Source organism: Drosophila subobscura, chromosome O (genome assembly GCF_008121235.1).
Source record: "Drosophila subobscura isolate 14011-0131.10 chromosome O, UCBerk_Dsub_1.0, whole genome shotgun sequence".
Classification (NCBI taxonomy): Eukaryota; Metazoa; Arthropoda; class Insecta; order Diptera; family Drosophilidae; genus Drosophila; species Drosophila subobscura.
This window is the reverse complement of record NC_048533.1, coordinates 28495522-28522258: the sequence shown is the minus strand read 5'-3', so window position 1 is coordinate 28522258 and position 26737 is coordinate 28495522. Positions and strand designations below refer to the sequence as shown.

Sequence of the window (26737 nt, the reverse complement as noted above, 5' to 3'; positions counted from 1 at the left end):
TCAACGCTATAACTCGGCTGTTTCCTGTCGGTTCAGGACATGGCATGCCTCCTGGCGAAGGTACGAGTCTCCTGTATCGCTTGAGTCCATCAAGGACCACAAGGACTGCAGGATATGGCTGTCCTACGCATTTTGTAATTGCTAACTTTTCAGCCTGAAAAAATTCTATACTTTTGAGAACAAAAGCAGCCCCCAAAAGATACTTCAGTTTATTGGCCTCTGCCCCTGACACGTCTCTGCCGCTGCATCTGCCGCGACTCTGCCCTGACTCTGCAGTGTGTGTTTCTAGGGGAGGGTGGCGAGCTAAAGGAGCGTGTTGGCGTGAGTAGTGTTGTTGATGTAGATGACAGATGAAGAAAAAATGTAAAATTTGACAAATAACCGCTAAGTTGCAGATGTAGTACTGAGTGCCGGGTATAAAAGTTGTGACGCGTAAGAAGCGTCTCACACGTCCCTTCTCGTTTTATATTTTATTCATAAGTTATTTATTTATTAAGGATCTTAACATAAAATTAAATAAGAACAACTTAACAACTTATGTATATAATTATTCTCTGGTGTTGTAGGACCTAAATATTTCTTTGATCAAAATTACGTAGAGAATTAATGATAAATTCACTTAGATTTTCAATACGTTGTTCTAAATTATCTGAAAAAATATATTTTTGAGTGGTAATGACTTTATTCATATATTTGTACGTCCATTTCCTTACCTTTGTCTGTTTGCAGAAATTTTCTTTCCGTTCCCTCACTTTCGGCAGCCATTTCATCTTTAAAAATATTCTTTAGCTTTGGTAAAACCAAGAGCAAAAAAATTAGCACAATAAATTTAATAGTTTTTTTAAGAATCAAAATCTTTAATAATATTTTTCCGAGCGTATAAAGGTTTATTTTGGATTTTAGTTTTTCCAACAGCCAAGAGCTATGCGAATGGTATGGAATTGGACCTTGTGGTTTATAGTAGTGCGGTCTAGACCCGTACCACGGATGAAAACCTGAAGGCTCATGCCCATACTCCGGAGCAAGTGGTGCCGTAGCCGGTGGTAAATATTGGTTGTTCGGCGGTGGAATATATTGATATCCTCCTTCGTTATTATCTAAGAAACAGAACTTTTAAATTATTTAAAACATCCATAATTTGTTAACTTCGAATGACTTGTATAAAGAAAGCTCATGTGTAACCGCACAGTTTATCTTTAACATGTAACGCAAACCTTAATTTTGAATAACCCATTTCATTCTATTCAGCAAAGATATAACATAACTAATCGTTCTCTCAGTGATATTTAAAAGAGGTAACCAATTTTAGTAAAAACACTTTTCCATTAATTCTTTTTCGTTCAAGATTTCTTAATTTATTGAAACTCAGCTATTTTATTTAGTTGCAAATTGAAATATTCCTTCTAACTGCGACTCTATGAGTATACTTTTAATAAAAATATTAAAAACAGTTCATAGCAGCAGCATTGCCATTAAACGTTAATATTGGAAGAAAATTATCAGTAAAGAATAAAACAACAGAAACAAAAACTTTTGATAATACTGCTAATGAATTTAAGACGCTCAACGGCTCGAGCCAGAAGATTTTTGTGGCTAAAGCCACAATGTATTACACTACGTGGCACAGGTACACCATTCTATCCTTTGTCCTTTCCACGAGCCGAGAAGGTTTGAATTAATTATATTGTCTTTACCTATTATTTTGTGCAATATGTAATGTACATTTTGATGAGAAATATGACCGCAGGTCGACCAAAAAGGCGAATAGACACTTAATGTGCCACGTGTCATTGAACAGTTTGAACCAATCTAAGTAAATGTATGACTATACAAATTTGTAAATTAAATAAAAGTACACTTTATAACAAAAATCAATGCTTTAAAATTGATGTAAGGCGCCATCGTACATTTTACACTAGTTTTTTTTTCTTGCAGATTTACTTTCGCATGTATTTTGTAAAACTTTTATATTCATATTTTGTATATTCAATGAAATTATAAATTTCATTTTTTATTATCACCCTATTTTTTGGAATATTTTGAAGTTAATGTACGCACCATACTCCATTATATTTGCATTTTTAAAATCGTTATCGAAGTTTTCCTTTAGGCAAAAAGAAATATTAACCAAAGACGCGAGCACAAAGACTATGTACAATTTGTTACACATGGCTTAGACGAATGAATGAATTGAGCCCAAAAATCGAATAAACCGTTTTCTTGTCTTTCATGTCTTTTTATAAATTCCAACCTTTCTACGAATTTTTATAAAGAAAACAAACCATGAACACCAATTTTGGCCGCCGAAGATTCAATACCCTAGACTTTTGAGTACTTGTTAAACAGCTCTCTATAATCTTTTGCTTATTTATTGGAGTATTCAGTGCGTGTACAGTAAATAGCTGGAAATCGGAGCGAATTGCACTTGAACAGCATCTTTATGAATATATCTTGGACTAAAATAAAAGTATTTAGTCATTATCAAACCTTTTACTAACTTACTAAGAACAAAACTATTTCAAGGATTCGAGATACGTGTACCTTATTTTGGGTACTGTACATATGAAAAAATTAAGATACGCTGGTAGGGTATTTGCAGGTATCATAAAATGTGACCACTGTTTGGTTAACTGTCAATTTTACTTTTCTTTATAAGGTTGCCCCTACCAAATGTTAAATCACTTGTGTATTCTCATTGCGGAGGCAGCTAGCGTCACTGGGCTTTTTAGTATTCATGGTGAGTCCAGGTACTTTGATTGTGTCCGAGATTTCGCAAAGAGAAGTTAGTAATTATATTTGATATAACTTTCTCAAACCGTTTTTCAGAACAAATTCATATTTAAGTATGTATAGTATTGAATGTTTATAGATCTTTGAGAACCGATGGTTTGATAGCATTTCCTGCCGATCGCTATCTTCACTATGACACGTATTAGACACAATTATTAATTAAAAAACAATTAAATTAATATATCCCCTGTGGATATCATGGAAGTAATATTACTCACCTCAACACTTTCACTTTGGATAAAAGATTACTTAATCAATTTAGTTTAAAAAACAAAAGAAGTCCCTTTACATTTGGTTTCCATTTCCTTGTTTTTAAAGGCTTTAGATAAATTAGACTAAAAACACTGCTGCTCAAAGAAAAAATAGAGTTTTTTTTTAGTAACCTACACAAGAAACGAATATTCAATTGAAATGCTTCATGTTCTACATGCTTATTGAGGCTAAATACATATTTGGTTTTTATTAATTCGACTGTTCAATAGGATTTGAGCCAATAATTCTTGAACCACTTGTCAAATGAATTTGAATTTCTCCTATTATATTTCAATGAAAATCCCAATCCCTAGAGAGTCCTCTTGAGTGTTTTTGTGACAAATGTGATTGCTGAATAATAACAGTCGGCCTGCCAAAGAAAACACAATTTATGTTGCACTTTTTTTATTTGTCAAAGTAATATTTTTTGCAATGGAATGTCTCTCTTTGCGAAATGTGTTCGCTTCTTTTTCAAATCCTCATTTAATCGATCCGATAAGCTGGCATAATATTCGTCATTGATCGGTTTGCCATTTTGGAGGCATTCAATGTATTTAAAACCGCGAGCATTCCAAAGAACTATTATTCATTGGGAATTACAGCAGTTGCAGCAGTCCTAAACGATAATTCCATAGAACAGGCAGAAAAGGTATGTAAATGGAACCTGAAACGCACGAACAAATTGCTAGAAATTAATTTGGTTTTAAAAGTTTTGCAAGGAACTATTGTCGGAAAATCCTCTTAATAGGTTGAAAATTATTAGAATCTGGTTACTTAAAAGGGATTTTTAAATAATAAAAATTGATTTCCTAAGAATATAATTACAATTTATTATTTCGGTGATGTATTGTTAGTCATAGGATTAAGGAGTAAGAACCCTTGCGTAAAAATCCTCTTAAAACTAAAATTAGTTTAAATTAGTTTACTTTTCATTTTTTTCAATATGCGTTTTGTATCCATTCGGAATTAGACTAAAAAATATACAAGTATCATTTCCGAACCCGAACCTTTAATTTTTAAGATGAAAGTGCATTTAAGTGTGTACATTTAAATTGATCTATTAGCCACACTAGCGTTATTTTCATATATTTTGGGTAAGTAATCACCCATATTTATATGGCTGTTATCATTTACGACCGTATCCATACTTGTAAAATGTGTTGGTGTTTTACTTAAAGCATCAATACCACAAAACGGAACACTGCTCAATTGGTTCATTTCTGTTTCGGAACTGCCGGTATGGGTTGCAAAACTCTGAGGGCAGTTATCGCAGTGATTTTTGTCAGTGGACAAGCCATTGCCAGATTGGCAGGAGCTAGGCGAAGACGACGGCTCATATTTCCGAGGTCGTCCTCGCGATAAGTGGCGCCTCTTAACAAACTCGTTATCGTCGACCATCCAAAAAGAGCCAAAGTCATCTTCATATCGGACAAAACATTTGTGTAGCGATAGATTGGTACGTATCGCATTCTTTGTTACGCATAGTTGATTATAGAAAGTTTATGTATAGAATAATCGGTAGCCGTCAAGAGTTGAAAACAGGAAAATGCATTGAAGGAAAGTGGAGAAAAGGTACATAGAGATGTCAAAATTTTCACACACACATATGTATGTATATATTTTTGAATAAAACTAGTCAGCACCTAGAGGCAAGGTTTAACGTTGTGAGACGCGTCTAAGGCCGTGTCGCTACTTTTATCCCGGTACGCAGTCAATATATATGTGAGCTTATGATTTAAAAATGTTTTATCTGTTTAGATCTACATATGTATATCACTTCTCACACCAAATCGCCGTTTTGGCTCGTAGTACTTTGACAAAGAGCGCAGTCTGCGCCCGCTGGCAAAGGAACATGAGCCAAAAGAGCGTGTTGGTGCGATAAATGATGTAGACGTAGATGACAGGTGTTTCGAAAAAATGTCAACAAGTTAAATATGAAAAATTCGTCCAAAATCATAAGGTTATCACATATTGATATACTTCCCGAGTATCGGTCATCTTTCTTGTTAGAAATGCAATATTTTCTTAAAACTATGGGAAGCATTATCTATTAATACATACATATGAGATTAGAGTAGCAAGCTAAACTCAGAAAATACATTAAAAATTTCATTCCCCACAAAAAAACCACATCTAAAAAAATCTTAGTTGTTAAAAGTTGTTGAAGCCCCAGTCCATCAGAAAAAGTTTCTGTGAGGCCAGGGAAAAGAAACACAATTTTGTTGAAGAGTCTAATTGATAAGAATAATAACGCTTTTATTTGTTAATTTGTAATGAAGACTGTATCGCTTTTAAGTCTAGCTTATTTTAAGATTCGCAAATTTTGGTCATTCCCACGTAGCCTTGCTAGCTCAAAGCCCGACTTCGATTCGCACAATCCACACACATCCATCGTCCGCATCCAGTCCGCACACGACGCGTTCGCTCTCAATACTTACCTGGCAGGCAAGTGATTTTCCTTGGGTCTACTTTCTGGGCTTAAAACTAAAACTAAATTTATCTGGGTTGCCACTTGAGACATCCCTCGGTGCCTCCTTTTCCGTTATCTCTGTACATTCTGTGTACATTCACTAGTGAATACGTCACCGTTTCCACGCACTCTTATGTATGTCCCGACTTCAAAAGCGGCGCGCGGGGCGAGGACCCCCTTAATATGGCTCTTATGGCCCCGGAAAACTAGGCGAGAAACAAGACTGACAGACAGACAGGGAGAACAAAAGACAGACAGACATAGACTCGGCTATTGATGCTGATCAAGAATATATGTATATACACATGTATATGTATATGCATATACTTTATCAGAAACTTTGTCAGAAACGTTTCCTTCTATGCGTGAACCCCATTTACTCTTCGTTATTGTTATTTATAAAATTTATTTATTTATTATTTTATTATTATTATTTATTTATAAATTGCCTAGGGAATGGTCAAAACTGGACCACCAATTTTTGCATTTTCGAAATACAAATATATTAAAATCGTAGCTGTTCCTAGCTAAAGCTGTGCAAGTTTTTGCGAGCTAGCAAATGACAGCTACTATTTTAAAATAGTGTTCATCATGCATTTAATTTACAGAATAGAAAATAAATGCAGGAGCAAAAGGATGAAAAAAACAGTTAGATAAAAACCCACGTACCCAAAATTCAGAGCTACGAAATAGTTTGCATCAGGCAAATTGGAAGCTCCTTGTAAGTTGTTACCAATGCTAGTTGTACGCTGTGGTCTTCTTTTGTAAAACTCGATTTCATCAACCGTCCATACTGCTCCTTTTACATTCTCAACACGCATAAAGCATTTATGAAGCGACAGATTATGCCGAACTGCATTCTACATAGTATGTTTATTTGGTTAGCTCACAAAATTCTTCTGTGTATGCATTTATTCATAAAATTACTATTAATAAGAAAGAAAGAATGTCTAGCTTCGGGGGCCGATGCTGTTGATAGGCTTGCAGAACAAATGGTTGGTTCTTCAAAGTCATTTGACTTTCGAAATGCACATGTAAAAGTACGATATCACAGCATTCTGGACTATTCAGCTCTGAAAGTCCATGAGAACAAGGCGCTCATCGAGACAGACAGCCCACGGACGGATATTTTCAGAACGACTCGGCCATCGATTCTGATCAAGAATATATTTATTTTATAAAATCGGAAAAGTTTCCTACTGTGCGTTACGCTCATTTCTTCGGCCAAAAAAATAGGAGGTGAATAGGTGTCATAGGAAAAAAAACCTCTTCTTAAATAAATTAAATGCCACAAATCTGTCATTGTTTAGTATCTACTTGGGCCTTTAATAAAATATATTTCTCACTTATGTATCTTTATATTATCCTTATCTCTCTCTCGGACGGACGGAAAGTTCAAGCACACGTATGGGAATATGAATATATAATTACCTTCCAAGTAGCTGCGTTTCGACGAAAGTAACAAAAGGTATTTTGAAACCAGTTATAAATTTCGTTCAGTGTTAACTGCTTGTCTGGCGAATCAATGATGGCCTGTAAAAAAAATTAAATAAAAGGGTTGTATCTTTTACTCTTACGTGGAAGAACGTTGTGAGGCGCTGCCAATACAGCGTATTCTAACAGGATGCGCTTTGCTTGAAAGCGTAAAAAGCCCTCCCCATCATAATCAAAACATTAAATACCTGTCTAATGAGAGAAGCATATGTAAAGGGAGGTCGTACATCCGCATTCTTGTAGAATTCTCTGTTTCTCTGTATTTCTGCAAGTAATATTATAATTAATTATGAAAATATTAATTTCTTTTTAAATTTAGCTAAGAGGAATGTTGTAAGACGTATTTGAACGCGTCACAACCTATATACCAGGTAATAAGTCAGTGTATGAGTGTGCACGTATAAATTCTAGATTTATAGGTGATCGAAATGTATGATTCAGGATTGACACATCCCACACTCACCTTGTTGAACATCAAGTCCAGCTCTCTCTAGCATATATGGCAAGCCTATAAATAAATGTTGAAGAATGAAGTTAATATCAAGCCTTTACTGACGTAAAAAGACTCTTCTACCCCGTTTTTGTATGAAAAACAACAACAAACAGAAGAAGACAACGGATTGGTTGCTCTTAAGTTCAGTTAAGTTACGTTTTTTGGCGCTCATTTAATAACATAATGATATATTCACCAAGCAATTATAACATTTTCAATTTAGTACATACCACCATTTATTGAAAAAGCTGTTTTATCCATACTTCTTTTCTTGATTGTGCACAAGTTTGATGAATTAACCATTGGAAGATTAATAGAGCTCGGAGAATTTGATTGTCGAATTGTGCGACCTAAGCTGGCCATTGTAAGTGGACTCGTCATTCTGCAATAATTTCCATCCTTTCCGGAAGTATCCTAAAATAAAAATTTTAAGCTTTTTATAGACAATTTCAATAAATAATCTACAAAACTGCGATTTTCTGGTATTTTCTAAATTGTAAATGCCACAGATTTTTGTCCTTTGTGGGTAAGGAACAAACTTGATATGTGATATGACTTGAGTCTTGACACAACATTCGGCTACTCTAGCTCTTCTAATCTCTGAGCACGAAGCGTCAAACAAGACGGACAGAGTCCGTACCAGGTATAAAAATTAAATTATAAAGTAATTGGGTTCTCAGGCTATACCTTTCGATCCGACTTTGTCGGCGATAAAAGTTGCTTCGACAGATACAAGTGGTGCATCATAGCTTGTAGGCGATCCCTTTCTTTTTGCAGGTGAGATTCCAATTGAGAAACAACTTGCATTTGTACACGAGCTTGAGCCGTTGACCGGTCATCCAATCCATGTTCCGTATTAAGATGCCTAGAAAGTGTAGAGAATTTTTGGTTTAAAATTTATTAAAAACCTAAGCGATAACTAGCTTAAGACTTAAAACTTAAAATTTAAAATCTAAGGATATTTTTGTTAGCGAGAATTGTCTGCCCAGTAAAATCTACAAATGAGAACACTCTATTAACGTTTATTGATAGTGATAGTAAAAAGATTTTGCCCTGGGGCTGGGATTTTATCAGCGCTACTATTACCACTAATAACAATAAAAACTATCAGATCAAAAATCAATTCTTGGACCTAAACATAAAATCCTTCAAACAAGTTTTTGAAACTACTCACAAAAAACGAGGAGGAACGTTGTGAGTCGCGTCACTATTTTTATACCCGGTACTCAGTTAGGTTTTTGTCCTCTTTTGGAAAAGGCTGAGTTTATTATTATACCCGGTACTCAAAGAGTTAATTAGAGCGTTTTTTTATTTATTTATTTACTGGATAACATATACTCGCATTAAATTAGAATAAGACTTATTTGGAATGGATAATATCAATATCTCATGTCTGATATTTTAGTGAAGCTCGTTTCATATATGTATGTTATTTACTTACTTTACAAATGATGTGATGTCTTCTAAGTCCATTTCGCAACCGGGCCACCGGCAAACACCGTGAGCAAAGAGAGGGTGATAGTATTTCCTCATGGTAAATTCATCGTGCACATAATCATTTTCATTATTGCATAAATCTTTATCTTTTGACCTTAAGAAGCGCTCAGAATCTGAAAAAATATGTTTTTCCTGCTCCGAAATATATTCAGGCACATTGTAAAAACTATGTTCCGAAATAGGGGTCATTGTGTGTTGGCCTTGGGATATATGCATTCGGGAATGTGTTGCAAGCTGACCAGCAGATATGGATTCATCAAAGCTCGATAATGGAGAGCTACACTTTACGACATGAGAAGCAAATGATATTGTATTGTTTAAAAATCCGGATTGTTGAAAGCAAGCATTCTTAACGCTTTCTGTACAAATATCTGGGACAGAAATATGGTATCTTCTCTCTCTATCCTCTTGTTCCTCTTGTTGGGCGGCTCCCTCATGACTAGAATCTTTAATGTCCTTAGAAAAATCCTCATCATGTATCCGGAGCATATTTGTTAATCTGTAGTGCGCACTAAATGGGTATGCAATTAAAACAACATTAGAAAGTTTATTGTAAAGCTAATGAGCGTTTTTAATAGATAGTGATTTGTAGTTTAAAGAAAACGCCAAAGGAGTTTGATGTAAAGTATACTTATTATTTATTTATTTTTAAACGATGGCCCTTTGCTTGGCAAAGTGTAGACCGGAAGAGATCAAGCCAGAAGCCAGATCAAGGCGATCAACCCAGCGGAAAATGGCCTGCGGACTTCGGACGTTGTGTCTGAGATGAGCAACAGAGAGGATCAAGGCCCCCAGTAATGCACCATTTACTGTCATCGAAAGGATCACAGATACCGAGGTTCTAGAAGCCTGGAGGAACTTTCCCAGCGGGTAACGCCATCCGTGGAAAATATTGGAGAGGCGGCAAGAAGCAGTATTGCCTGCTGGTTACTCTCGACCTCAAAACGCCTTCAAAACGGCAGACTGGGTGGGAACTATGAAGGCACTTCGGCTTCGTATCCCTGTATACCTCGTCAGGATAGTGGACAGGGTGCTGACGAGACGATCGAGGAGCCCAGCTCATGAAATGGAGTTCCGCAGGGGTCGGTGCCAGGGCCGATCCTGTTTAGCACGATGTACGACGGAGTTTCGAGACTTAACTTGCACGAGAACACGACGGTTGTGGTGTTCGCCGACGATTTTGTCATCCTAGCTGTGGCCAAGGACCAGGAGGTGGCGGAAGCAGCAAACTGGGCAAACGAGACAAGACCGAGGCCAGCAGCAGGTAGAAGGTGCAGTCAGGCAAGGTTTCAGTCGGTGATCACTATATCACATCGCAAAGGGCGCTCCAGGACCTGGAAGTCATGCTGGATATCAAAATGGCCTGCGCATTGTGGACGATATCCTGGTCATCCCGGGACTTGTCCCACTAGTGGAGCAATGAGGGAAGAAGTCGAGCAGCACAACCTGTCTCAGGACATCAAGGTGTGGCTGGCGTGGAAGCTAGGCCATGTGGATTCCAACTCCCATAGATGTTGAGTGAACCTGGTTGCCTTCGATCATACCTAAAGGGGTTTGGCCACGAAACGGACGACTGGTGCCCAACCTGCGTCCGAGGCATTAAGCAAAACGCCCAACACGTCCTCTTCGAGGGCCACCAGTGTCATCAGTGAATACTTGCAACAATTTGTTAATACAGTAGTCAGGTTGCGAAATTTGGTTGCTGTAGCTTTGATAGTCTCTGATATCCAGGAGCTCATCAAGACGGACGGACAAACAGACATAGACTCGGCTGTGAATGCAGATCTAGAATAGATATACCTCATGGGGTTTAACTTAAAACGTATGGTATGATTGTAATATGAGCAAACTATTTTCTCTTTATATAAAATTAATGATACAAATTCCAAGTTTATGATACTGTAATTAATTGCATCAGTTTTCAATAGCATTATGCACCAGTCAAAAAAAACCAGGCATCAAACACTCAATGCATGCACCGTTTAATTTGTAACTTGCATTTGTGGGAGCTTTACACGAACCTCAGGGTTGTTACTGTGCCTTGCGGATGAAAGATCATGCAGGTTTGGAGCTGCAGGTAGCAACCTTTCGGACTCTTCGGCTAGGGTACAGATTAACTCCATTGAACGCTCTTCAAACTTCGAAGAAAGGGCTTTGGTTTGGGAAATGTCTTCCGCACCCCCTGTGCAGATGCTTCTGAAAGTAAATACGACGCGTATTCTCGCTTCCGAATCTTTCCTAAAGTTCTACAACATAGATTTCCAAGATTGGTGACGATCTTTCTGAACGTTCACCACCTTTTGCAGAGGAACTTCTCCCGACATCTAATTCGACACCATTCGACACCGGTGTTAAACCGCGTTTACTTTATTTCACATATAAACTCAGAACTCTGCACAACTCATCACTCAATACAAAATTCGCTTAGAAATTGCAAGTAACATTCTTCGCGCACAAACTCACTAAAATTCTCTATACTTACACGAACCGAACTTAGGCGATTAGAACCTACCGAAGACAGCGAGGAGAGCGTGGCGACGATCAATTTCCACTTCGAAATTGCTTGCGGTTTTCAGATGAGCTCATTAGAAGGCGGTCTAGGGGCGTCGATGTGTTTGCAGATGGGTCCCACCATGGGACACCATGTACAGTAGTGTCCACTTGGATGTAAGTACATATGTCCAAATATCAAGCAGTCAATGAATGTCCAAGAATGTCCAAGCATGGACCGTGTTGTTTGTGTTGGTGGGTGATAGCCACTTTAAATTAATTTTTTCATTCTGGGTTTAATCCAATCTGTTCCTAACTCGGGAATCTGATAGATATGGCCATTCTCCAAGATAGTGCGTTTTTTGTTTTCTCTTATCTTTATATTTGTGCATACCACAGAATTTTGAATTGTGAATTTTGAAATACACTTGTGACAGTATGTTATCACAGCATTGTGGATTTAAAGCTTGATTGGTCATGCTCTTATGGAAGACGGACAGACAGACAGGCAGACAGACAGAAAGACAGACAGACATACAGACGGACAGACAGAAATAGACTCGGCTATTGATGCTGATCAAAGATATATACATACATATATACTTTGTAGGGGCTTAAACGCTTTCTTCTGTGTGCTAAATACTTCGACCACAAATCTAATATAGCCCTTAAATCTTCGAGCACAGGGAATAACGAGGAGAAACGTTGTGGGACTCGCTAAGATGCGTCACTACTTTTATACCCGGCACGCAGTCAGTACTATTTTTGAAAATACACTTGCACCAGTGTAAAAGCTCTGATTGCCTTTGAGAATTAGGCCCTCATCGATACAGACAGACGGGCGGCCGGAAGGACAAACAGACGGACATACGGACGGATGGACAGACATTTCTATATGGACATGGCTATCAATGCTGATCAGTAATATATATTCTTTATGGGGTCGGACAGTTGCTGTGTGTTACATCCTTCGACGACAAATCTCATGTACCCCTTAACTCGTAAAGACGAAAATCTGTGGCATTCACAACTTTATAAATAAAATAACACCAAAAACGCAGTTCCATAGAGAATGAACAAATGATCAGATTGAATCAATATTATAACTAGAATAAAGAAATTCACTCCTTAAGCACTGCTGCTACCAGCCTATTCTCTTCCTCGATCGCACACTCTACCTCGCGCCCTCAGAGGGGGCTGTGTTTCTGGTGGAGAACGAGCTTTAACGGAGTGTCGGTGTGAGAGGTAATATTGATGTGGATAAAAATATCTTCTTAAAGAAAAATTAACAGATAAAAAGGTTCTTGCATTCAATAACTTTGAAAATACATATTCCTTGCATATACATATATGTACATGTGTATGCACATATGTTCATATATGTATCATGCAGATAATGCTACCCAGGACGCAAAGTTTTGCACTTCGTAAAACGTACATATGTATGTAACTTCAGCTCATATTTTTGCTTATATCTTTAACCTCTTTTAAATCTAAACGAATGCAATTTACTTATGCATGTTTTTACACATACATATGTATCTACATACATATAATGCATGTATGCATTTTTATTAACTAATATGTATATTTTTATACAAATTAACTCATTCAACATTCGGTCGATAAGTATAACTTTTTACATCCGTTTTGCAAGACTATTTTGATAGTCTATGGAAATTGGCCTATGTGCGTATTTAACTGTACGTCTGTGTACTATATTCATAACATTTTTTATATTTCTTTATTTACTTATTACATATGTATATACAATTGAAATAACTTATTTTTTATTTAGTTGTTTTTCTAGAAAGTAAAAATGATTATTTAAACAAATCTATACAGCAACACTTGTTTCAGCAGAAGCATTGCTGAGTGTGTTTGTTACACTAATATTAATATTTTGACATCTTACAAAGCTCTTACAGACAAACTCCTGCGCCTGCGTAGATATTTTTGAAGCCCAAATTACACGATACGATTTAAACCCCTTGCGGAAAAAATGTAGAGTGCACGTATTCCAACTTCCACTTCAACATAAAGATTTATTAAAAATATTAAGACTCTGAAAGCTATTATTACTATTACTATTAGCTGTTACGGGAAAGCTATGCTAGAATTATTGATTTAGGAAAAGAAGGGAACTAAAAGTGGAATTGGTAGAGGGAATTATAAACCGAGCAAAGGGCCCTAAACGGTTCATGCAAGGAATAAATCGATGCACAAAGTAGAAGGAACAAAGGAATAAAAATTATAGTGTGTCTTACGCGAGTCGTAAAATGTATGCGGCTCAACAAAGAAGAGCGATCTACATACGTCTCACAAAGCTATCTACACCAAGCATGGAACGATGCGGTTGCAAGGAGGATATGCCTTCTGGGAGTGTTCATAACGGGAGTGTTCCAGAGCGTCCCATAACGTTCCCTTTCTTCGTGTGGATTTTAGGCAATTTATGTGGTGGTCAAACTATCCAAAGCTAAGCAGCAAAAGTATTTTTGTTTGTATATTTTATTTGAATATATAATGTTTTCATATACATTTATACAATATTAATATTCATATTATAATATGTGTATTCTTTAATATTTTAATATTAAATTGGCTGTGTTTCTTTTTTCAGCCAAGATAACGTAAACGAGTCGCCTTCCTGAGACAATATCGGCGAAAGGGTATCCCAAACTTGTTGATGGTAGCTATTAAGCAACTGGATCTAAACAAAATTAACATTAACATTACATTATTTAAAAAGATGAAAAATGTTAATTAAGATTTTTACCTCAAGGTCAGTTAAGAGTTCTTTTGTAATCATTTTTGTTTGTTTCGGGCACATAGTAATGGTTTTAAAAGTTAAGGCTCCACGGTTGGAAAAATTATGGGTTGATTGTGCTGGCACAATTTGCACAATGTCTTCAATGCGTATTCCAAATTCCCCATCCTGATAAAAGCCAGGCTCTAAAAAAAACCAAAGCTTAAATTGGTGAATTTATTCTAAGCTTTCATAAACATATAAGACCTAAATGAAACATATTCAAATTAATAGCGAAACTCGCTACGAGTGCACACGTCTAATCGATCTGCATTGGTTTTAAGAAATCGGTGTCTTTTTATCTATGTATGTGTAATTTTGAGTTACAAAACTAAACTAAATATGTAAGTAAGAGTAGGCCAAAAAATTTGTCAAATTTAAATGGAACACCAGTTTGTGTTTCTGCTACCATATTTAGATTCAAATGTATGAACTCTACTCATCTTACCATTATATTGTCTTTGCAATGAGCGTTAACTTTTTGAGAGTACAACTAATTTCTTACCATTCGAAATAAACATATTTTCTTGAAGACCGGGATCATCGGGCATATGACGTATACCTACGCCTATCGGGCCTTCATGAACATTTAAGTAGTGTCCTACGCCGTGACCAGTGCCATGACTATAATCTAAGCCAACGTCCCAAAGAGCCTTCCTGGCAAGTGTATCAAGAACTTGCCCCTGAAATATTAGTAAAAATAAATAACTGATTTATAAAATATAAAGGAAGTTTAATTTTATGGTTACTTTGTACAACATGGGCCGTGGCATGGGATTAAAATGAAAGCGCTACGTGACAAATAAAAAAACACGAGGTGGATCGTTGCGAGTCGCCTTCAAACTCGGCACTACTTTTATACCCGGTACTCAGTCAGTAATGTATGTACGTACGTACAACTGTAACCATATATATTTTTTTTTTAACCCGATACTCGAAGAGTAAATGGGGTATATTGTATTTGTGCTTGAAATTGGGTGTACGTAACGCACAGAAGGAAGCGGCTTGTTTGACGTCTCGTTCTCAGAGACTATAAGAGCTAGAGTCTGGGAGTTGCACGTCCACTTCCAGCACAAAATTAATATATTCCTTAGACTTAGATTCCTCTGACTTTGTGTGAGAGACCAGACGACGAACGACGTAAGAATCAGATTCTCATATTATTTCTATCACTTATTGAACTTTTAACAAAAAATTTAAACCTCCACATGTATGCATGTATGTTAATGTGTGTACCTTAACTTTTGCTGGAAAAATTGTCGACCCAAACGTTAATTGGCCTTTGAGGACTCGGGTATACACTTCTTTTTGGAACTCAGTGGGATTTCCAAAATGAAAAGTTCTTGTCACATCCGTTGTACCATCCCTAAAATAACGTGCAAACGAAAAAAATGAGAATAAATAATGTACTTTGACAGAATATAATTATGGAGAATTAATATAAACGGTTAAATAATATAGAAATAAAAGTGGAATGGCAACTTTTTGAGCATAGAACAGTGGTTGACTCTGCCAAATGGGAGCAGGCAAATAAGTTAAAAATTAAATCTACATGTAAAAGCTTAATAACAAAAAACACCAAAGTCAAAAGTGGCAAGGAAGGTTGGTAGGTCGTTAATAATTATGTCCTATTAAATTTAAAGCAGTGTAATTCCTATGTCTAGTTATTTTAATGGTCTTAAAAATAAATCATTGTGTACAAAACTTACAAAAATTGAGCGCCTGAATCACATAGGTATATTTCATTAACGGTTATATCTCTCTTTGTATCATTCGTGGGATTATAATGAATAATAGAACCGTTGGGACCAGATGAACTAATTGTCGGAAAGCTCAAGCCAACATAGTTATCTTTCGTTCTAGAGTTAAAAAAAGTAAACATTGTATATTCATATTTTGTATACATAAATAAATATAAAGAGATATAAAGAGATATGAAAAGAAACTTACCGGCGAAGAGACTCCAGCTTATCTGCTCCAGATATTTCATCAATTTTTTCACCCAAACTTAATTGGTTTTCAAGCCAAGCAAAATATTGACATAATGCAATTCCATCCCGAACGTGACTATTCACAAATCCTTTAATCTCTACATCATTTTTAATTGATTTTAATAAGCAAATTGGGGTGACCTATATTTGAGAAAAATATAAATGAAGTTTTCGGTGAAAGTTTAGTGTATATACATATGTTTGTTTACATGTTGTTTATAAATGTAATTCTTACCTCCTGAAGGCGTTGCGACTTCGGAATAATTGCTGTTAAATAGTAGCTGCTTGTAGGAGAAATCCAAATTTTTGTATCTTTAGTCGACACCTGAAGATTTATATTTGTTTAAATTAATATATGTTTAAAGAAGCTTTCTTAAAAATGAAGAAATTAATATATATAAAACTTACAATGCGACTTATTTCCAGGCCAATTGAAGAATAGGGAAGAACTTTTATTTGTACTTCGTTTTCTGACTGATGGTTAGAAAAATCAGTCGGCAATTTTTCAGAGTCAACAAAAGCTAACAGCTCATCCTTTGTTATAATCATATATGCAAAGAATACTGGATTAAAGTCTATATCCGAGCCCCGCATGTTTAAGAACCCTACATAGTAGTTATAGATTAGTTTAAATCGCATAAATTAGATTAAAATACAACTCCAACTTACAAGCAATTTCATCAAGAGCACTAACAATTAAGGCATCCGCTTTCTTTTCCTGCATTTGTTTACGAACGAGCTCCCATTTTTTAGCGATGGTGACACCGGTATATTCCAATTTTAAGGGTTTTATAGAATTTAAGGTTCGTGGTGGCTGATCATCCCCCCAGATTTCATCAATTAAATTTTTTTCAATTGGGACTAAATGACAATCTACAAGTAGAAGGTGTTACACATTGTAAATCATAAAATATTTCTGCAATTTTCTACAAACCAGATGAACTCAATTCGTTTTCTATAGGCTTCCACAGCCGGAAAGAAAATAAACGGGGATCCACGCCAACAGCACTGCCTCTTGGAAGATTTTGGGCCAGCCATGCACCTACAGAAGGCGTCGTTGTCAAACCATCCTTCATAAGTACCCAATTTGAGTCGAGTTGTTTTTCCGCTTGTTGATAATAGCGACCATCTGTCCATAATAGTGCGCTGTTGCTTGTGACCACTGCTGTTCCAGCAGATCCATTAAACCCGGTTAGAAATGCGCGTCTTTCGTCATGCTGACATTGATATTCACTCTGATGAGCGTCATCGGAAGGCACAATATAAGCCGAAATGCAACTGATGTCTCGGACCCGAACCAGCTGCATTAGCTCTCGTAATTTAGTCAAAATTTGTGTTGTGTCCTTCATCATCACCAAGATTCAATTCAATGAAAGAATTATCGACAAGAGTTCTCCGTATTATGATAAGATTATGATAAGATAACAATCCGTCATAAATCTCTGTTGCACATATGTACGTACATACATACATATGTATGTCAATATACATTTATATGTGAGGTTTTGTAAAGTCATTAGGGATGTTCAAAGTGAACCAGTTCAGTTCTCTGCTGTTGTGGCATTACTCCATGGTTGTTTTTTTCAAGAACAGTTTGCTTATTTCTGTTTTTATTTTGTTATTTTTTAAACTTCTTTAACAAGCTTTTAATCTAAACAACAAATTGGATAGTTCTAGTAACCACGTCGTGTTCCACTATACTTCAAGACCAGTACAGTTTCTAACAGTACCACAAATGGCAATTGACATCTTGAAATTATACCTATACACATATGTATATGTACATATGACATTAGTCTTGCTAACTTAACTGCGTAGATATAGACAGCATGAAAGGCAAAACGCAGAAATGGACATATTTGCCGTCTTTAGATATCGGCTATTTCTCTTTTTTAAGTTAATCAGTAAGCAAAGTGTAATATTATGGACTGCAAGTATTTACGTAAGTGCTAAAGGCAGGTATCCAGCATCACAACGAATTTTAGCCAAAAATTTGCTATATATTTCTTTTGTGAGTGGAACTGACACAGGCATACGAATCAGCTGTGTTTTGTAAACATGTGTACTGCAGTGGCAGTTCGAAATTCAAACTGACAATACAAAAGTAACAAAAAGAGCTGCTAGTTGATTTGAGAATGCTTTTGGCATTTGCCAATAATGCATATGGATTGCGAAACGTCCATTATTGCGAAGAGAGCACAAATAATAAATAATCCATTTATTAATTTCAGTAAAATGATTTAATTTTCAAAAAAGTAGTATTTTTTTGATTCCGACGATCTATTTCGACCCTATTTTACGTTTTTGAGCGCACTTGTTTCCTAAAATTTGCAAACTACACTCCAGAAATAATTGACAACCATATATTTCTCGACTGTGCACCAGCTGTTCTCTCAGTCCACGTACGCACTTCGTATCGATATACCGATAAGAATCTGTGGATTTTGTTAACGTTGCTGGATACTCAAAAAACAAAAAGTCGAACCAAACATTTTTGGCTCATTTTTTGTTATATGAAATTTGGCAGGAATTTTTTGTTTTTGTGGTGCTGGATACCAGCCTTTAGTTATTTTTCAATGAAGTTTGGCAGGAATTTTTTGGTTTTTTTGTGCTGGTATCCGCTTTAAAGACTGAATAGAATAAAGAGGTCCTGTAAGAAAATAATTCAAAAAAATAATATAAATAAAAGCCCTTTTAATGAAATGAAAACAAGATAAGTCATTTATTTTATTAGTTTTTTTATATCAAAAATATGGAAAACACTGCTCCAACAATAAAAAATTAAAAACAATTTTTGGAAATATTTCAGCCTACATTTATACATTTGTACATAACAGTAGCCATAAGGAATGAGCATTTTGGCTTTTGGTTTACAATTTAATTTTGCACCGACATTAAACTTTGCTGTACCCAACGTGGCAAGGCAAAAGCTGCATCATGTACTTCTGGAGTATAGTACTTCAAGTTTAGAGCTTCAATATCAAAGTTGTCTATTTTATTTACAGAGTTGACGAACTTTTGATTCTTGTTCAAAGATCCTATAACAAAACCAATATGACCACAAGGATAGGATGGAACTGAAGTAATTGCATAGGAAACTTTTGGGAAGTGCTCTTTGCAACCCAACATTGTTTTTTTGATATAACTTAAGTCAAGCCAAAAGCTACCTCCTTGCGAGCACACGATTCCATCTTCTTTCAAGGCATGTTTCATTAATTTATAGTAGCTTTCATTAAACAGGCTTACTGCTGGACCAATTGGATCAGAGCTATCCGTTATAATGACATCAAATTCATTTTTATGATTTTTCATGTACTCAAAACCATCACCAATAGTTAGCTTTAACTTTTCGCTCTTAAAGCCGCATGCCATTGAAGGTAAGTGTTGTTTTGAGAGTTCCACAACGCGTTCGTCTATTTCTATTTGATGTACTTCCTCAACCAAGGGATGTTTAACAACTTCACGCGCCACGCCTCCATCGCCACCGCCAACAATCAACACTTTCTTGGGATTCGGATGACAGAAAAGAGGTAGAAAGGATATCATTTCCTGGTACGAAAATTCATCCCTGGACGTGCATTGTATTATGCCATCTAATATCAAGCACTTCCCATATGTTTCACTGAAAACAGCAAGAAAAATAAAATAATTTTAAAATCTCTAAAAGAACAGAATATATATGTACATACATATGTACATATGTATGTATGTACAATAAACCCGGTGGAACTAGATTAATGGGATTAAAATTTGCATTGTTATACATACATACATACATATGTACATGCGTAAATATGTACATACGTTAGAAATATTCAAATAAGAATAAGAATTCCGAATTTACCCACGAATTCAATAAAAAAATTACTTTATAATTTAGTTACTATCGTTAATAACTACATACATACATAGGCATGTTCTTACATATATACATATGTAGAATGTATGTACGTACATATGTATGTATGTATGTACATTAGATACAATGAACTAATGACAGCGAGAAAATGACATTTAGGACATTGATACCGTGGCTTAGAATCTTTGACTTTAAAATAACTTTAAACGTACATACGTACATACATATGTTCATGTGTATATACATACATATGTATATATGAAGAAACAAATAAATGGCAGGTGCATGTTACAAGATTGGCGCCAATGCATATTTTAAATTTACTTATAGAAAGGCATGAATGAACATCACATAACTTACGTATCAATGATTTGAATATCTTGGAATTTGGACTTTTCTTTATGAATGACATTCTTTACTTTTAAAGAAAATGCCTGTCCAGGCCATAGCTCGGCCTGAAGTTCACTAAACCAGCCGTCAGATATCGTATCCATTTTATGTTAAAAAAAAGAAATACACTTTAAATTGTATTTAAGTTCTGTGTCAATTTCAAATCCCGCCTGAAAGCTCAACACGTGGCTTGATGTTCAAAGATACCATTTATTCCCGGACTCAAAATATATTGAAAAAAATACTATTACTTTTCCAGTATTTATTCAGATCCGCTAAATTTTTTTGCGCCGGAAAGTGCCATATACTTCGCTCTCTGCCTAGTATGACCAAAGAGGGACAAGTGCATGCTCTATGGGTACTCTGTTTTGTGTTTGTTTCAAAAATGATATCTGTTAAAAATTTTAAATTTGTATCCAAGTGTTATATGGGATATCAATATGCTCATTTCTAGCCGTTTTCCGCTTGATTTCTGTGTGTATATGTTTTTGTCGACAGAAGATATTTAATTGCTGTGAATGTATACCTTGGATATTCTTTATGAAATAGGCTCAACCTTTTACGGAAGTGCCCCAAACATTATTTATAAAATGTATATCGGAAGCAACACTGTGAAATAATTTAGAAAGATACGTAGGCCAACGCTATTGGTCCCATCTCACCCAATCAAAACACTCCAGCACAAATTTCAAGTGACGTATAACCATCTCTTTTCAACACCAGTTTTATCCAGCACCGGCGTTTAGTAGTTACTCCGCTTGAAAAAAATCAGTTTAGTTGAGAAACATGATGACCATTTAGGGTATTTAAAATACTTTCTGAGATATTTTAATTAAGAAAATTAGTTCAATGTATCGGTATATATCGGATTATCGGATTATATCGGTATACCGAGAATGTATCTATATCGATATACATCTATACATAGAAAAAAGATGAAAAGGTTAAAAACATGACAAAAACAAACAAGAGCAGCTTGAAAACGAAATTTTGATATTATTTAATAGAAATAGGTACAAAAATGTCCATCATATACTAACCACCGGTTGGTCAGAAACAAATTGTCAAATAACGTACCATTCCATTTCCACTCACTTGGTTGACCTTGTTATTTTTAAAATTAAAGTGAAAACACTCCAAAAGAAAGTGGTGAAAACTAGCCAACCTTGTGTAGAATTGATTGATTAATGGGATAAAAATTAAGTTTTAGCGCTGAAATTGTTAACATGCTCGCAATATTAAATAGAACATCAAAATCTAGGAAAATAATTTAAGATTTATGGTATATTTACGGTATATTTTTGGTATATTTTTGAGAGATGTGCTGTATATCTTATTGATAATTCTGCGGACACGCTGTTAAGAACAAACATTCATTTCATTAATAAATTAAATACAATTTTAATTCTCAATTGTAAAATGCATATCGGAAGCAACACTGCGAAGTAATTAGTAGAAAAAGATACGTAGGCCAACGCCATTGGTCCAATCGCATCCAATCAAAACACTCCAGCGCAAATTTCAAGTGGCCTATAACCATCTCTTTTTAACACCCTCAAAGGTTCAGTTTTATCCAGCTTGCCGGCGTTTAGTAGTTACTTCGCATGAAAAAAGTTTAGTTAAGAAAGAACATTCACGCGATGTGTTATAAAATTTTAATTCTTGCCTTACTGGCAATAGTCGGGCTGATAAATGCAAACATATATTTGGAAGAAAAATTTGAAAATGGTATAGAAAACGCCGGTACTTATTTCTCCCGCGATCTGTTTTTCATTAAATTATTTTCTTTTCACAGAAAATTGGGATGATACGTGGATTTACAGCAAGCATCCCGGAAAGGAATTTGGAAAATTTGCCCACACTGCCGGTTCATTCTTTAACGATGCTGAAGCAGACAAAGGTATGTACTATATTTCAGCTGCATATTTTTTTTTGTTAATTCATGTATACTTTCATATTAACACGTACACATATTACCGCAGAGGAGTGTTCTTTATATATCTAAATATATTCTTTATTTATACTTGTGTACCAATAGGCATTCAGACTTCGCAGGACGCACGTTTCTACGCTGTTTCCAAACAATTCGATGCATTTTCCAATGAAGATAAACCGCTTGTTGTTCAATTTTCTGTAAAACATGAACAAAATATTGACTGCGGGGGTGGTTACGTTAAACTCTTTGACTGCTCCCTGGACCAAACAGACATGCACGGAGAGTCACCCTACGAAATTATGTTCGGCCCAGATATTTGCGGACCTGGTACAAAGAAAGTCCACGTCATTTTCAGTTACAAAGGAAAGAATCACTTGATAAACAAAGATGTAAGATGTAAGGATGACGTGTACACTCATTTTTACACGCTGATAGTAAGGCCTGACAACACCTATGAAGTCTTAATTGATAACGAAAAAGTGGAATCTGGTAACTTGGAAGATGACTGGGACTTCTTAGCACCAAAGAAAATTAAGGATCCTAATGCCAAGAAGCCAGAGGATTGGGATGATAAGGTATGCATTACAAAATGGATATTAACAAAAAAATTAAACATTTTCATTCATACATACATATGTACATACATGCATACATACATACTTATTTACATACTCATGCCTAGTTGTCGTTAAAATCACATTAGTGTTTCTATTCACATTAACCTGGAGTAATGAATGAAAACAGTCAATAATACTTGATGTATATGTTTGTAAATGTACATACATATGTATACCCTTAACTCTTGCGTGTCGATAACCTCAATACATATTTTTAATATATTTAAAACATTTTTTTTAAATCTATTACAAATCAGCCCACAATTCCTGACCCCGATGATAAGAAACCTGAGGATTGGGATAAATCAGAACATGTACCGGACCCAGATGCCACCAAACCAGAAGATTGGGACGACGAAATGGATGGTGAATGGGAGCCCCCAATGGTAGATAACCCCGAGTACAAGGGAGAGTGGCAACCAAAACAATTGGATAATCCCAACTACAAGGGTGCTTGGGAGCATCCCGAAATCGATAACCCTGAATATGTACCAGATAACAAGCTTTATCTACGTAATGAAATATGCAAATTAGGATTCGATTTATGGCAAGTTAAATCTGGAACCATATTTGATAATGTCCTCATTACCGATGACATTGAATTGGCACACAACGCAGCGGCTGAGGTAAAAAACACTCAAGCTGGTGAGAAAAAAATGAAGGAGCTTCAAGATGAAGTCCAGAGAAAAAAAGATGAAGAGGAAGCGAAAAAGATCTCTGATAAGGATGACGACGAGGAAGATGATGATGACGATGAAAAGGATGAATCTAAGCAAGACAAAGAGCTGAATGATCATGACGAATTGTAAAAGCATTCTAATAAAATACGTCAAATCTTTTTAGGGGTTTTTTGTGTATAAAATTTGCTTTAGATTTCAAAAGCATCCACAATTAAAATGTGTAAGACTTATATTATATTTATAAACACCATCGTCTATTGTTTTATTTATAAGTAACTAGAAAGCCCCCGGCGTCTTCGCACTCTCATTTTTTAGAAAGGAGATATGCAAAAGCTTAACTCTTATCCACACCACCATGTAGGTAAAGGCAAACGCTCACTTTTTTGTATTTTGTGTGCCCTATGGGCATAGTCCCTGTGGCGGTAGTCGACTGCAATCTTTAATAATATCAAATCAGTTATTTTACTATCCAATTCCTTCCTATTTTCAAAGAGCTTCATCCGTGCAGACTAACTGCTTTCTGTTAGCAATATGTTATGTTATTTTAGTGGGTGAAGCACTAAAAAAATACAGTCTTTAATAAATGCAGCTGTTGGACGTTGATTTTAAAAACAGAACTACCCAAATATTTAATTACAAATATGGTATAGAGAAGTGCTTGGGTGAACATGTGGTGCGAACAGCTGTTCGTTCTTCGATTGCCTTTTTCTTATATTTACGCCCTTGCAAATCATCTCAGTCCACCGCCTTCAGTATAGAATTGTAGTCGTTCGTAGCATTGGAGCCTTTTTTCCATTAAAATGAAGTATTGAGCGTTTTTCATGATTTTTAAAATAATTTGTCTTTGTTTACGTTTTTCTTCTGCCTGCTCTTGTCGATATATTTATATATAAGCCATCGATATGAGCCAAATGCAATGGATGGAGCACGAGTTCAATGGATCGTACCATTTTCACGATCCATTTCTCAAAATCCGATCCAAGAATTCTTGCAACTGAGTCTCTAATCAAGTGCGTTCACCAGGAAGATCAAAAGAAATGGATCATGGATCAAGGTTTCCTGGAGAACGCGCCCATTGAACAGCTTGCAAATAGATAGTCGGATTAAACTTCCCCAATGCCATTATTAAAAACTATACGATTTTATGTAAATAAATAATAGAAACTTTTATTATTGGCGCGCACCAGCATATTCATGTTGAATAGAATGATCGGTTGCACCTTTGACAAAATTGTTAATCTTATTAATCTTATTTCTAGTCAATCGTTTACCTTTTGTTTGCCGAGTATCATATTTATATCGATTCAAATCCATACGATAGATTGATATCGAGAGAGAGAGAACAGCTGACACAGCTCAGGTAAATACATATAGTATATATATATTCCTGGAGTGAAAAGTGAGAGATGGACGAAACAACTGTGCGTAAAATAACGAAATGAAACGAAAATGTTCAGCGTGACAAGAAGATGGAAATGTAGTTGAAGCTAGAAAGTGTCTTTGAATCACAACACATGGCAAAACAATTTGCACTCTTTACAAAACATAGTTAATTCATCAGAATGAAATGCACGTTTTAATTGACGTGTTCATCCTGTTACAAAACACTGCTGATTCCTAAAAAGCGATCTATTTCGTTTGTGTGTGTACAATAACATAAACAGAGTGACCTTGCGCCGAAAATTATTAGCCAAATAACGTTGCATTGCCAATGCATTCAGAATATTCCTTAAAAAAACAAATATCGCAGTCAAAACTCAGTACTGAGTTAACATCCCCATCGATGGTTCATTTAAAAAAAAAACTATCCATTTTCCATTGTTCCAAATATATGGAGCCTTTTATACTCTCTTCACAGCACGAAATGATTATCGATATTACATATATTCCAAATCGATTGCAACAGAAAAACCGCAACAAACATCTCTAGACATCATAGACTTAAAATTTTTTTTTAATATTCGCTACCTTGTTATAATGGTAAATGATTGTGTTTTATCATCCGTTGATGATGTAGAGCAAAAACTTGTCATAGCTAAGCAGAACCTAATTACATTAAATGATAATATTCGACGATTTGTTGGTCGCGTACCAAAGGAGTTGAGGTATGAACATATATAACACATTCAATTATAAATTTGTTTATAAACTAAAAGTTGATCTCTTTTTATACGTTTTTAGAATAGACAAACACAAACATGCCGATGAAGTCAAAAAGAACGAACATAACGAAAGATCATTTAAAGATAAACGTCGTTCGTTTGATTCTAACTATGGAGATGCTCGCTTCCCTACAGACGAGAGTGAACCCCGCTCGGCAAGAATCAACTCTCGAGTTATACGGGAATTACCATCTAGAAAAGAAGTTGTTGAAGCTCAAGGGACCGATTCCGAGTCAATAGCTCGAAATCGTCGCATGTTTGGTTCGCTTATTGGAACTTTACAAAAATTCTGCCAAGAGGAGTCGCGTCTAAAGATCAAAGAAGATAAAAAAGCTGAAATAGAAAAGAAACTGGAGAGGCAAGAACTTCAGGAGCGGACAATGCTAAGAAAAGAACGAGAAACTTTGTTTTTAAATAAAAAACGAAAGCAATTTGAAATCAGAGCATTGGAATATAAAATGGCTAGGCTAAAGGATTTTAAATCTTGGGAATCGAACATCTCTTACCAAAAAAAATCAAATTAGAACAAAAACTAAACCGCATTTATTTTTTTCGGCCACAAATACACACCCCTCGTACAGAGAAACTGCTACTTGAATGTAAAACGTATGTAGAATGTTTTATCCAAAGCAGACGTGAAGAACTACACGCAGAACTACGGGACATGGAGCGTTTAAATTACATCAAAATGCATGAAAATAACGAAATTGACGAAAGCATCTATGAAGAACAATATGATGAGATGGGTAGTGAAATTGCATAATTAGAAAAAATAAGTTCAATAAAAAGTAACATTGCTGAGACTCGTTT

The 26737-nt window shown here is 35.6% G+C and overlaps 5 protein-coding genes across 9 annotated transcripts; 2 read left to right on the top strand and 3 right to left on the bottom strand.

Annotated features, from left to right (window-relative positions):
- Nucleotides 1-835: 835 nt before the first annotated feature.
- Nucleotides 836-13056, bottom strand: LOC117899621 (forkhead box protein P1). Of its 5 annotated transcripts, XM_034809771.1 has the most exons (8): nucleotides 11509-13056; nucleotides 8941-9507; nucleotides 8187-8364; nucleotides 7730-7913; nucleotides 7470-7514; nucleotides 7195-7271; nucleotides 6944-7045; nucleotides 4007-4512 (listed from the first exon to the last, which is right to left on the bottom strand). In XM_034809771.1, the coding sequence occupies exons 2-8, from the start codon at nucleotides 9483-9485 to the stop codon at nucleotides 4090-4092; spliced, it is 1554 nt and encodes a 517-aa protein (XP_034665662.1). In that variant the 5' UTR covers nucleotides 9486-9507; nucleotides 11509-13056; the 3' UTR covers nucleotides 4007-4089. The 5 variants fall into 5 exon arrangements, with proteins under 5 accessions (XP_034665665.1, XP_034665666.1, XP_034665661.1 ...); XM_034809774.1 differs by lacking the exons at nucleotides 4007-4512; nucleotides 11509-13056 and adding an exon at nucleotides 836-1097 and having other exon boundaries at nucleotides 8941-9503; XM_034809775.1 differs by lacking the exons at nucleotides 4007-4512; nucleotides 11509-13056 and adding an exon at nucleotides 3478-3706.
- On the top strand, nucleotides 842-26737 carry LOC117899624 (pinin). The gene is given in 6 exon segments (XM_034809778.1): nucleotides 842-852; nucleotides 8285-8294; nucleotides 25740-25870; nucleotides 25947-26421; nucleotides 26423-26473; nucleotides 26475-26737. Coding segments are annotated over 4 exon segments (870 nt in total). The 5' UTR covers nucleotides 842-852; nucleotides 8285-8294; nucleotides 25740-25742; the 3' UTR covers nucleotides 26691-26737.
- LOC117899620 (xaa-Pro aminopeptidase ApepP) lies at nucleotides 13979-17736 on the bottom strand. Its single transcript, XM_034809769.1, has 10 exons — nucleotides 17218-17736; nucleotides 16953-17156; nucleotides 16692-16888; nucleotides 16519-16608; nucleotides 16243-16424; nucleotides 16002-16151; nucleotides 15529-15658; nucleotides 14798-14975; nucleotides 14263-14438; nucleotides 13979-14196 (listed from the first exon to the last, which is right to left on the bottom strand). The coding sequence occupies exons 1-10, from the start codon at nucleotides 17633-17635 to the stop codon at nucleotides 14080-14082; spliced, it is 1842 nt and encodes a 613-aa protein (XP_034665660.1). The 5' UTR covers nucleotides 17636-17736; the 3' UTR covers nucleotides 13979-14079.
- On the bottom strand, nucleotides 19005-20733 carry LOC117899623 (spermidine synthase). The gene is made up of 2 exons (XM_034809777.1): nucleotides 20503-20733; nucleotides 19005-19905 (listed from the first exon to the last, which is right to left on the bottom strand). The coding sequence occupies exons 1-2, from the start codon at nucleotides 20634-20636 to the stop codon at nucleotides 19161-19163; spliced, it is 879 nt and encodes a 292-aa protein (XP_034665668.1). The 5' UTR covers nucleotides 20637-20733; the 3' UTR covers nucleotides 19005-19160.
- Nucleotides 22111-24013, top strand: LOC117899622 (calreticulin). The gene is made up of 4 exons (XM_034809776.1): nucleotides 22111-22260; nucleotides 22328-22432; nucleotides 22571-23043; nucleotides 23343-24013. Exons 1-4 carry the CDS (start codon nucleotides 22173-22175, stop codon nucleotides 23892-23894), a joined length of 1218 nt encoding a protein of 405 aa, XP_034665667.1. The 5' UTR covers nucleotides 22111-22172; the 3' UTR covers nucleotides 23895-24013.